Source organism: Ochotona curzoniae, unplaced genomic scaffold (assembly GCF_017591425.1).
Source record: "Ochotona curzoniae isolate NIBS_2020 unplaced genomic scaffold, NIBS_Ocur_1.0 contig_3819, whole genome shotgun sequence".
Taxonomy (NCBI): domain Eukaryota; kingdom Metazoa; phylum Chordata; class Mammalia; order Lagomorpha; family Ochotonidae; genus Ochotona; species Ochotona curzoniae.
Genome location: NW_024466004.1, coordinates 30,712,092 through 30,724,904, shown reverse-complemented (window position 1 = coordinate 30,724,904; position 12,813 = coordinate 30,712,092). Strand labels below are relative to the sequence as shown.

The 12,813-nt window shown below is 39.1% G+C and overlaps 1 protein-coding gene across 1 annotated transcript in view; it reads right to left on the bottom strand.

Moving 5' to 3' along the window:
- MYO6 (myosin VI) overlaps positions 1-12,813 on the bottom strand; it is a 155,508-nt gene that overhangs the window by 86,318 nt on the left and 56,377 nt on the right. The window contains exons 3-4 of the mRNA XM_040983657.1: positions 6,021-6,163; positions 1,532-1,601 (exon numbers count right to left, since the gene is read on the bottom strand). Of these exons, the coding sequence (XP_040839591.1) occupies positions 1,532-1,601; positions 6,021-6,137 (187 nt within the window). The 5' untranslated portion in view covers positions 6,138-6,163. The remainder of the gene's footprint in view (positions 1-1,531; positions 1,602-6,020; positions 6,164-12,813) is intronic.

Below are 12,813 nucleotides of genomic sequence, written 5' to 3'. Positions count from 1 at the left end.
ACCTACATTCTAAATGCAACAAACCAAGCTGTTTAACGATAGGGTTTTAAAAAGTACGGGTGGCTTCTTTTGTGTGGATAGTTAATATCAGACAAGAATACTGCTTGCCATCTGGCAGCATCAAGGAAAACACCTGCAAGAGATAGTAAATCCACACTAAGGCTGGGAAAACAAAGACTGAACAAGCAAATCAGCACAAAGGAAACAGGGAGAGTATTTCATATTTTTAAATGGGTTAAAAATATTTCAAAAAATTTACTATGTTCAGCTACGTGTACTTACATTAAACAAAAAGACATTAATAATATATGAAAAGGACTGTGGTGGGTAGTGTAGTGCAGGGAGGTAAGCCCCTGTTCTCAACACTCCTATACCATATAGGCTCACAGGTTTAAAGCCCTCCTACTATGCTTCCAACCCAGCTTCCTACCGAAGCACATGCCAGGGAGCTGACAGCCCCAGAAACTGAGCTCCTGCAACCAACATGGTAGAGCCAGAAGGAATTCTGGGCTTCAGGCTTCAGCCCATCCCAGTTCCATTTGGGAAATGAACCAGCAGATGGGAGATCTCTCACTTTCTGCCACTCACACTTTCAAGTAAACTGAAATATATATATGGCCACAGTTACATATAAACTGAAATATAAATATAGTGGCCACAGTGGCCGGAGTGAGCCGATGTAAAGCCAGAAATCAGGAGGTCTCCCATGGGAGTGCAGGGTGCCAAGGCTTTGGACTATCCTCACTGCTTTCCCAGGCCACAAGCAGGAGTTGGAAGGGAAGCAGAGCATCCAGGACATGAACCAGCGCCCATAGGGGATCCCAACGGTTGCCAGCCAAGGATTTAGCCACTAGGCTAACACATCTGACCCATGTTGGACCTTTTTTCTTTAAATGAAATGTTCATGTCAAATAACTTTAATGAAATTCATGACAACTGAATGTGATTCTTAAACACTACCTACTTCCTTTTAAACTGAAATGGTATTACTCCTTAAAGGTAAAATGTGGAAATGAATTATGGTCTGTTCATAGGAAAGTAGTTTTTTTTTTTAGTAAACATGGTAAGATACTTATAAATCAAACTAATACTATATTTAATGTACCATCTAAAATAAATGTTTCAATTAGTAATTATTACACAGTATTTTAAGAAAATGTTTGCATTAAACATTAATGTTAATTAATGTTAACTTCCAAATACTGGACCAAATATGACACTGTAAAAATCACCTGACTTGATAAGCCCCTAAGACACTTTCAAAATCACTGCCAACAGACCTTTAACTCAAGTCTTACCATCCCTGCATTTACACAACTGAAATAACAGTAAAAGCACGGAGTCGACAGATTCCTTCACCAAAGAGGTAATAAAGACTCAGAACTACTGAGTTTTCATGTCAAAAGGTCACATTTCTTTCTGAATCAAGACAGTATGCTAATAATAAAATCACTCATTTTTTGAGGGGTTGGTCAGAAGAACATTAGTTTCCTTTACTGAGTTCAGAACTGACTTTGACCTCGATACTTACAGTTATCTTCCACATCTTTCTTACTGTCCTCTTCCGCAGGGAACACTTGGTTAATCAGAGCCAAAAATGTCTAACAAACAAAACAAAACTTATTAAAGTCAAGTCTCATTCAAAGTAAGAAAAATAAAGGCATCTAACAGGCTGCATACATTGCAACAAACAGCAAGAATACACTCTTCATTAAAATGTCACAAGTCTCATTATGTAACAAGTTATTAACCAAAATAATAGGACAAGAATTGACTCAAAACACTTCCCACATTATCATGGAAATGAAATCAAAAACTAAAATTAGTAAGTCAGCATCCTAGACTATGACACCTACACTGGAACAAAACAAGAGGCATACTGAGTTTACATACATAGGCTATGTAACATTTGTTTAAAACACAGAAATTCTGAAGTTTGCATATGCAGGCTGAGCATCTCTAACCCAAAATCTGAAATGTTCCATTTTTTCAGTAGTCAAAAAATCTCAGATTTTGGACATTTCCAAGTCTGCATTTTCAGATTATGGATATTCAAGTAGTAAAGACTAAGGAAAGATTTCACAATCCAAACAACTCTGACATCTGAGACACTGCTAGTCTGAAGTATTTCGGACCAGGAATACTCAATCTGTATGGAAATTTCATTTTTAGAAAAAAAAATTAAAATTTGATATAGCAGCTTGTTATATAATTAATGCTACTGCTTGAGTAAAACATTTGACACAAATTCATGTACAAAAATGTGTGTGAAACAAAAACGGCATACAAAAATATTTGTCACTGAAATGCAAAGACACTATAAAATTAAGATAATAGCTTTGCAAGACAAAACAAATAATCTCAATTTATATCTAGAGAGAATTCAATTTTAATTTATGCAATTCTGTTACTTGCAAAGTTATCCCCAGACAATTAAAATTACTATTATTAAGTTGTCAACAATATCAAAACAGAAAAACCAGTTCCATTATTTTTAAGGGTCCATGTTCACATACACACAAAGACACACATGCACACACACATGCACACACACATACACACACAAAGGAGGAAATTTTCTTCAAAAAGTGTGCAGAAAAACTGAAAGCATAATGTGAATTTTGTACCTTATTCAAAGGAATACAAGGTCCCAATAGAGTTTATGGATTATCACCCTCAATGCTAAAACTACCTCAATTCAAAATTAAAGTATATCTAACTTAAAATTCTTTATGCCGTAAAAGCTTCGAAAATTAGTAATTTGGAACCTTATACAAATGTTCTTAATGTTATTAATGTAGAACAGTCTGGAGACTATCCAAAAAAAAAAATCAAAATCAACACACAGTGTGCGTTAAGTACATTAAGAATAATATAAAACAATACTCCATTTATAGGAAAATCACCCAGAAAAAGGTGCTGAAGTCACAGAACAACAGTGGACTCACAGCCAAGGCAACAGGCGGAAGGACTTCCCAGACTCCAGGAGTCAGCTCATCTGGTAGGAGTCAGGTCAAATAAACAAAGGCATCAGGCCTTTGGCAGATGGGCACACACGCATACGCCTGCTCACAGGTGTACAAACACATACATGGAGAAGGGTAAGGCACAGGGCCATGACAAAGGACTGCAGAATGAGGCTAAGAGCAAACTGCATGATCAGTAACGAATCCCAAAAGACTGCTTTCCCTTTGTTGTTCTTTCCCCAAGGGCAATCACCCCTGCCTTCCCCCTTCTCTCTAGGAGAAAATTTGTTTAGCAAAAACAATTGTATTTGCTTAGAGGGAAGAGCAATTTTTTTTCCCTCCTATCAAAAATCACATAACAAAGCACACACTGACCACCCAGCATTAAATACCTAATACACATCAAATACTGAATGCCAAACTCCAATAACAGGACACAGAAAAGAGCCCCTGCACATGGGAATTTTGCACAGTCTAGCAGAGATGGAGAGACAAAGGTAAACAATCATCTCCAATAAAGATTACAGGAGGGCCAAGAATTCATATCACTCCTCAAAGGAAAAAATAATTAACTGCCAGTCCTATTGCAGGGAGGAGGGAGAGATTAGATATCCCTGGACCTTCTTCATAAAGAAGGCGACCTCATTCACTGTCTTGAATGATAAATCACTATTGGCTAAGCAAAAGACTGTGGGGAGCGGCAATCCAGGCAGGAGTACCGTGAGCAACGACACAAAGCACCTCGAACCACAGCTTGTAAGAACAAAACATCTGGGCAAGGAAAGCGGCAGGCAGGGAGCTAATGGGGGCGAGAAAAGGTGGAACAGGAATAGAAGAACAAATGTGTGGCCAAAGTATGAGTGGGAGACAGCTACCTGACAAAATATAAGATCTTCAAAGAACATAGGGAAAATAAACGTAGATTCTCATAAGCCATATATTATTTAGAGCTTTATCCTGAAGATCAGTCTGCAGCAAATACAGGACAAGAAAACAACACAGAAGAACAAGGAACAAGCTCATATAGAATAAAAGACGCCAAGAAAATAGAGAAAGGATGTGTTAAGAATGTTTCATTCCATTCAACCAACTCTGCTTTAAGAACACGCATTCTTGTAAACACACATGCACACATATTACATGAAAGTCTATTATTGATTTTCAGACAATACACATAAAGATGGCAATAAAACCTCTGTTTTTCACTGGGTCACAAAGAAAGAAACCTGAAAAGCCACCATTCTCATCACAGATGTGTCTCCCCTGGAGCTGACACTACCCCCTCACCTATGCTTCCTGTCTGCCGGCAAGTATCAGTGCACTGCAGTGCGCACCCGGTGCCTTCACAAACGTTTAAAGACTGATGATCTCTGCACCAAGAATTTACCAGGCAAAAGATTATCAAGAGTGGGGAATGCCCACACGGCAAGGTTGCATTAGACTCTCAGAATCTTTTCATCTGCCCCTGCCATGGCAAGTGCAGGCAAGACTCAAAATTCAATAAATCTATAGTGGTCTAATTTTAAAGTTGATAGTTTCGTATGGCCTCAAAGTGGTGTTAGAAATATCCATATAGCTCATGGCGGAAGGCAGCTGCCCCATGCCCACATCACTTGGTTTTTATGACACTTCATAATTTATTAGTACCCTGATCAGAAATCAGGCAAAGATGTCAACATTAAAAACATACTGAGAATTTGTTGATCCTTATAAAACATTTCTTTTGCAAAGCAACTTAAACTTTAGTTTGCAGAAGTTATAGACCCACAATGTTTACATGATGTCATAATTTAAACTATATTTTTATTGATCCCATATTTATACCTCACAAATACTATTAAGACACAGTTTTAAATCATCTTAACATATGAGAAAACAAACTCCACATAAACAAGGTTCCTCCTATGCTAGAACTAGAATATTCTGTCACCTCTAGATATAACAATATACCCAGGAAATAAGCATGACTTTAATATATTAAACAAAAATCAAAACACTTGAAATATATAAAGTGACTGAGTGCATCTTTTAATTGTGTTAAACATGTGCTTCATTAGCAAGAGGAAAACTAGAACCCCTCAGACTTTCCTTTCCTGAGGATATCTTTAATTGGCCTCCTCTAACAAGGCACATTATATATTATGCATTGCAGTTCCTGGGTTGTTTACAGTAACAGAATAGTTTTCTCTGTGAAAAGACCTCCTGAGAAATCCACCTTGTTTTTCTAAGGCTCCCCAAGGACGGTAGTCACATGGCATTACTTAACCATGGATGGGTAAAATATAAATTATTCATGAATATTTACATAGTCCAAAATAAACAGAAATGACATCCACAAATTTAATTCAGACAGAAGAACTGCTTCACAGGAGTATTTATGAAACAGGGAACTGTGAGCCTCTCCCACCACAGCAGATGCCACGGGGACTGAACGAGATGCACTCACAGGACGACTTCCCTAAGCAATTAAAAACTCCTGCTCACTTTCCCCCCAAACTTCCATTTTTGTAATAAGGTCTACTCCACGTTTAAACATGAAAGGAAACAAATACCACGTGTACAGAACTTTAAAAATATTTTATGTTTTAAAAACTATCATCATAGTAATTATAAATGGGAAACTTTAAGACTTCTATATTTAACAGAATGTATTCACCCAGATCCCATGCCAATAAACAAAGCAAAAAAAAAAAAAAGCTTAAAAATAGACTTGTCTATAAGATTAATAAAAAGGTAAAGTTTGATACCTAGCCAATTCAGTTTTCATATTTTAGACTTCATAACGTTAAATATATCACACTAGTTATATGAATATGACATAAAGTATCATATATTATCTAATGAAAAAGAAAATAAAAAATATTGTTTTATCAGGCAGTTTTTCTTAAGAACATGATTACAAAAGGCTCAATAAAATTTACAACTGTTTTATGATAGACCATCATTTCTCCTCTAAGGTATGTGCTTATGATGTATTCAAAGAAATACAGTAAAAAGACATGTATTGTTTAAAAGAAATCACATTTGGAGATTTTTTTTTTCTGACAAACTCACCTTGCCCCTTTGGTTCAAGGGTTCAATCGTTAAGCTGTCAGGACCAATATCCACAATATTGCCCATCTGAAATCCATCCGTAGGGTGTGGTGCCCAAACGGGCTTTCCATCCTCCATTTTGGAAGGGGGTTATCCACTGTCTCCTGTTTCAGAAAAACAGATAAACAGCCATAAACGACTTAGGAAACACAGATCAAATACCTCTTTCAAAAGTCTGTATGTACATCTTAACTCACAGAAGCACCTCTGCACCTACCACAGAGAATCCCCTGCCCCTAGCATGGCCTACCCACTGCTTACACCCCAACTGAGATCAAAGCAAAGGACTACACTGGGAGCAGGAGAGAAATAGAAATCATTGCAGCTTCCAGCTGCCGTGCCAGTGAAATTCATAAGAGCATTCCATCCTGTTCCTAAGTATTCCAGCTTGCACAATAAATTGTCAGAAGAGACATAACAGTGTGTAGTTGTTAGAGTTGAAAAATGAGTACTTTTGAACCTGAGAACATAAAAAGAGAGATGATTTCCTCTGGGCAATCCTCTCCAGCACTCTCAGACGGCAAGGATGTGCCCGCTACACATATTCTCGCAGTACGACAGGAATTTGGCTTTGTCGTTTCCTTATTTCCTTTTACTTACACACAGTGAAATAAGCGATACAGTCATTTAACACAAACCCCAAATACATGTCATCACAGATATAAATGATACAGATTCACTCATTCCTATCTGGTTCCTTTCACACTAAGCAAAGTGTCTCAACACTTAACACACTCAACCAAGTTCCTGCATGTGCTAGTCTACAGAATGACTAACCACATCTGCTCCCCAGTTGTCCTGTGTGGGCATATTTAGATAACTTTTAGTTCTTGCCTAGTATGAATTTCAATATAAATTTTCAAGTATTTCTAGAAAGCTTCTCTACTCTTGGTACTCCTATATTTAGCATTAAATATTCTATCTACTAAGATTAGCCCAAGGGTCCCAAGATATTTAAAATACTACCCTTTACACCTGGCACAACAGCCTAGTGGCTAAGTCCTTACTTTGCATGCGCCAGGGTCCCATATGGGTGCCAGTTCGTATCCCACCTGCTCTACTTCCCATCCAGCTCCCTACTTGTGGCCTGGGAAAGCAGTAGAAGATGATCCTAAACCTTGGGACCCTATACCTGCATGGGAGACCCAGAAGCTCCTGGCTCCTGGCTTTGGATCAGCTCAGCTCTGGTTGTTGTGGCCACTTGGGGAGTGAACCAGGGGATGGAAGATAGAAGATCCTTCTGTCTGTCTCTCCTTCTCTCTGCAGAACTTTCCAATAAAAATAAATAAATCTTAAAAAAAAAATAGGAGCCCCAGCGTGGATGCCTCGGGTGCGGTCTCTCATCGAAGTCCAGGATGTTTAGCATACAATTCAGCCAGAAAGCTTCCAACTGTTGCTCTTTAGGCAATGTGCCTGCTGCTTTATGCCTTCTGAAGCATGGCCACAACTGTGTTGCTTCCCCCAGCCAGCAATCCTAACAGGCTGATAAGTTTTCACTGTTTTTTTTTTTAAAGATTTATTTATCTTTATTGGAAAGGCAGATTTGTAGAAGGAGAGAAAAAGATCTTCCATTTCCTGGTTCACTTCCCAAGTGGACACAACAGAGCTGAACCAATCTGAAGCCAGGAGCTGTGAGTTTTTTCTGCATCTCTCACGAGGGTGCAGGGTCTCAAGGCTTTGGGCCATTCTCGATTGCTTTGCCAGGCAACAACCAGGGAGCTGGATTGGAAGTCGAGCAGCTGGGATATGAACCGTTCCCCGTATGGGATCACAGCACATGCATGATGAGGATTTAACCACTAGGCTACCGCACTGGGCCCATGATAGGTAGTTCTACGTTAAAAAAAAAATCAGATGAGGAATTTTCTTAAAAGTGAATCACAATCACATATGCTCCTGAACTCTTTCCCTAGATAATTAAATATATTCCTATCACTTCAAAGACTATTTACATATGAGTGATATGAAATTCATTTCTCCAGCTGAGATATCCACTGAGCTCCCAAACACCTACTTGTCTCCCAAACACCTTGTTAGGGACACAGACACCAGATGTATGATTACACTGCATCATTCCAGATGCTGCTCCCCACTTTAGCAAAGATACAAACAATACTTAGTTCTAATTAAATCTGATGTCATCCTTGATTCTTTCTCCTCCTGCCAAAGTCATGGCACTGCCCAATCTGTCAGTTTTACCTCTGAGAATCACCTCAAATCCACCACTTGCTAACGTCTTTCAAATGAACGTTACCTTTACTGGACTTCTATGTTAACTGCCTGTTTCTACTCTTGCTGCCCCATACAGACCACCAGCCAGCTTATGGAAAGGTAAGCCCGATCACGTGACTCCCATTCCTCCAGGGTATGGGCAACTGCTCTCTGTGTCCAGAAGAATAAATGCAGTGGGCAGCCCAATATCTACTGGTGAGGGGATGACTGTTTATATCATTTGTCAGCAGCAAAAAGAAAGGGCAGCCTAGAGGGAGATGGAAGGTCTTAAACCTGCGCTGGAAATTCGGTTCCACCACTTTCAGACTACCTCCCAAGCAAGTTACTGAAGCTCTTTGATCTTTATCTTTATCCTTATCCATATGCTGGGATAATATCAGTTACCTTACAGAATTGCGGTGAGGATTAAGTGACACAGACTGAGATCACTAGTGTGCTGGCAACCAAGAGGGACTAGTCACACAACTCCTCCACCCCTCCCACCTCATCCCTTGTTTGAAACCAATAATTTCCAGACAATGATCTCACAGTAGTTCTAAATACAAAGGAAAAACACACAACAGGCATAACAGATCATTTAGCAATAATAATCTGCAAAAAAAAAAACAACAACAAAAATTACTGCAATGTAAAATCCTCAACACCAAAAACGAATGGAAAATTCCCTTGAACTATTCAAACTGTTTTTCCATTTTTATAATGTTTGGTTATCTGAAAGGAGAGACATCATCCTTCAGCTGCTTCACTCCTCAGATAGCCACAACAGCCAAGACTAGACCAGATTGAACCCAAAAGCATAGGAAACCCTATGAGTCTCCCACATGTATGGCAAGATCTCAAATACTAGAGCCATTAACCACTGCTCTCCACAAACATTAGCAAGCAGCTCGATCAAAAGCGGTGAAGCCAGGACTGGAACCAACACTCAGTATGTGATGTTAGCACTCCAAGTGGAAAAGCAACCAACTGCACCACAAAGCATGCCCCCGTTTTCCCACTTTAAACCACTTACTGAGGTTTTCCAGTTAACATAAACAAACTTAAAAGATGAATATACAATCCTGCTTCTCCATCAAGATCCTAAATCTACAGTGAAGAAATTATTTAAAAAGACATAAGTCTACAAGAATGAAGAGAACAGAATAGGAGATAACAGCAATGTTTGGATGCAGGAAAGCAGATGGTGGACATGTAGCTGACCTAGCAAAGCCAAGAGATGTGAATCTAAAGACAGGAACTGGGGAATGTGAAAATCAATCCACATTATCCTTACAAGACTCAGGAAACTACAACACAAAGTAATTCTAACACCACAAGGGAGGAGGGAATCTAAAATAAGGAAAACCAGGTAAGAATTGTTTGAAAAAGGGATTTCCTAATATCAGTAACACACACACACACACACAAAAGACAACACACCAAGATATATTTCTTTTTGCTGGGAAAATGTCAGATTGCCCCGACCCTTCCTGCCAAGGCTACAGGTTAATTTCTAGAAATGACAGGGGGTTTCTGGAGTGAAAAACTCTAGGAACAATCAAGAGAATGCCTAGAAAAACTGCTGTACTCTCTCATCTCTCCGAAAAGTGTTAGCTAAATGTTGCCAAGGTTTTAACCACGGCCTCTGTCAGGCTCACAAGAATCTTGTGATGTCAGTTTAGAAACAATCCCCCACCCTGATATCTAAGTTCTTTATCCCTCATAACCTTTGATGAAAAGTCCTTAGCCTGCCTTAGCAAGAAATCTGTTCACAAGAATCCTCACATCCCTCATATCTCATCCAAAGAACTCTGCTCCATCATAAATCCCCAGGCGTCTCTGCTATTTTCAGATTTCATCCCAGCTCTGCGTCCTACCGTAACATTACTAATTGTGAACTGCATGTTGTCCCCAAATTCATGTTGGGCTTTGTTGGAATCAGGGCTTTTGGGAGATGATTATAAGCAAATGAAGCCATATGGACAGAGTTCTAATCAGAGAGGATTGGTGGCTTTAGCAGAAGAGGAAGATGCAGAAATCTCTATCTCCATGTATATACCCACTCAAAAGTGGAGCAAGCATACAGTAGAAAGACACTGCAGTGAGGCAGAGAGAATGCTCTTACCAGAAACCAATCACGCTGACACACAGCTCTCATATTTCCAGGATGCATAACGGTGAGAAAACAAGCTTCGGTTGTCTATGCCACTCAGTTGGTGGCATTTTGCTAGGGTAGCACAAGCAGACTAGCATACTCCTAGCAGACAAATAAAAGGGCAAGTCTATTCCAATTATCCTGGATACTCTTTCTCTTTATTTTAGCAAATGTCAGTGATTTTTAACAAGACAATAACATGCATGAAACATGTAAGGAATATATGGAAGAAAAAGGTAAAGTAATCCTTCAGAGAGCCAAGAAGCATAAGTACAGAAAGTAGCAGGAAAAAAGTTATGAAAAGGCAGGGACCAGTATTATGGATAGTAAACTAAGCCACCACTTGGCATTCGATATAAGAGCACCAGCTGGAGTCCTGTCTCACTTCCAACTTCCTTTTATGTGCCTGGGAAAGTAGCAGAAGATAGCCCAAGTACTTAGGGCCCTGCCACTCCTGGCTCTGCCTGGTTCACTCAGTCATTATGGCCACTTGGGGAGTGAACCAGCAAATGGAGGATCTCTCCTTTCTCTATCTCTCACTCACTCTGCCACTCTGACTCAAATTTTTTTTAAAAGATGAAAGGTTCTGAAAAATGAGACACATGAAGACATTCAGCATAGAAAAAGCAGGAAGATTTACTCACTCCCACCATGCAGAAGAAAAAAAAAGAGAGAGAGAAAGCTTGGAAATACCCACAAACTTCAAAACAGAGAAAATGTGATTTAAAACAAAAACTATCCAAAATATCCACTAAGACCTCAAAGATACAACTGAAAAACAGACACACAACAAAAAGAAACCACTGCCAAATCTTAGAATGCAGAAAATAAAAATGCTACATATTTCCAGAGAGATGAGAAAAAAACAAAACAAACAAACAAAAAAAACAAAACAAAACGAGGTTGCATTCAAAAGCTCATTGGTCAAAATGTCTTCAGTGACTCTCAACAGTAGGGCGATAAAATAATGCCTTGAAAGTCTTCAAGGAGAGTTATTTCCAACTTAGAGCTTCATACATGGGCAAACAAGATTGGAAAACTGTGGTCCAGGGGATAACTGCATTGGGCACTTTCATCGAAGACAGCCACTGCCCCTGGAACAGGTGACGTGGCCTAGCTTCTTATCTGACTTTGTCTTGTTCCATGTGATAATGGCACACTTGTGTCTGAAAGAAGCTGTGAACACTCACTCCTTCCTCCATTAAACATTATATTCTTTTTGTGCAAGATTTTTATTACCAAAATCCTGTTTTAAAATATCATTTGTCTCTGTAATGTTAAATATTTATATTAATAAAGTCTCACCCACTCATCTCACCAAAGACAAAACTCTTCCTGATGTGTTCCTATTCCCAAAAATACCCTGCTTGAACCCATGCAATCAACATTCATTCATAACAAGCATGTTTACATATGAAGTATAAAAATACACTGCATAGGAAATTTTAAAAAGAGTTGTAATTCCCACTGCAGCTGTACCACAAGCATTAATTAAACACATTAAAGGCTAACTAACCCAGGCACTGCAGAAATATTAAGAAAAAAAAGAAAACAGTAAGAAACTCTAAGGTTAACTGAGGAAATGTAAAATCATTGAAATGTAAGGAAAAGGGAGGGAACAATCTACAAGAACTCACCAACTGAAACTTACATCACTTTTACTACTTACTGACAATAGAGGTGCATTTCTAAAGTAAGCATTATAGTAATTGACAGAAACCCAAATTACAGATACAACTAGCAATTTTCTTGATGTACTATTCTAATTTTCATTTAGTTTCTGTTGAAAGGTGAAAAGCAAAACACCAAGTCACTCCCTTGGCAACCTCACTGGAAGTGAGAGCAACATACTTACACCTCATGCTCCTTCCTCTCTGCAATGACAGTGACCATCCCAAGTAACATCCAAGAATCGTAAGCAAAATGGGCAAGTTTGTAACACAAATACCAGCCATTACCTGCCATGTCACTATCAATTGCAAAAATTTCCCTTCAGAAAGTATGGTTGTGGGTCTAGTGAGATAGCCTAGAGATGGAAGTCCTCATTTTGCATGAGCCCAGGATCCCATATGAGCAATAATTCTAATCCCAGCAGCCGCTTCCCATCCAACTCGCTGCTTGTGGCCTGGGAAAGCAGTTGAGGACAGCCCAAAGACTTGGGACTCTGCACCTGCATGGGAGACCTTGGAGGAAGCTCCTGACTCCTGGCTTCAGATCAGCTCAGTTCCAGCCATTAGGGCCACTTGAGGAGTAATCATTGGACATAAGATCTTCCTCTTTGTCTCCTCTCTCTGTGTATCTGCCTTTCCAATAAAGATAAAATAAAATTTTTTAAAAAAGTATAATTGTGGAGCAAGCATTTGGCATCACATGGGATGCCAGTATCCT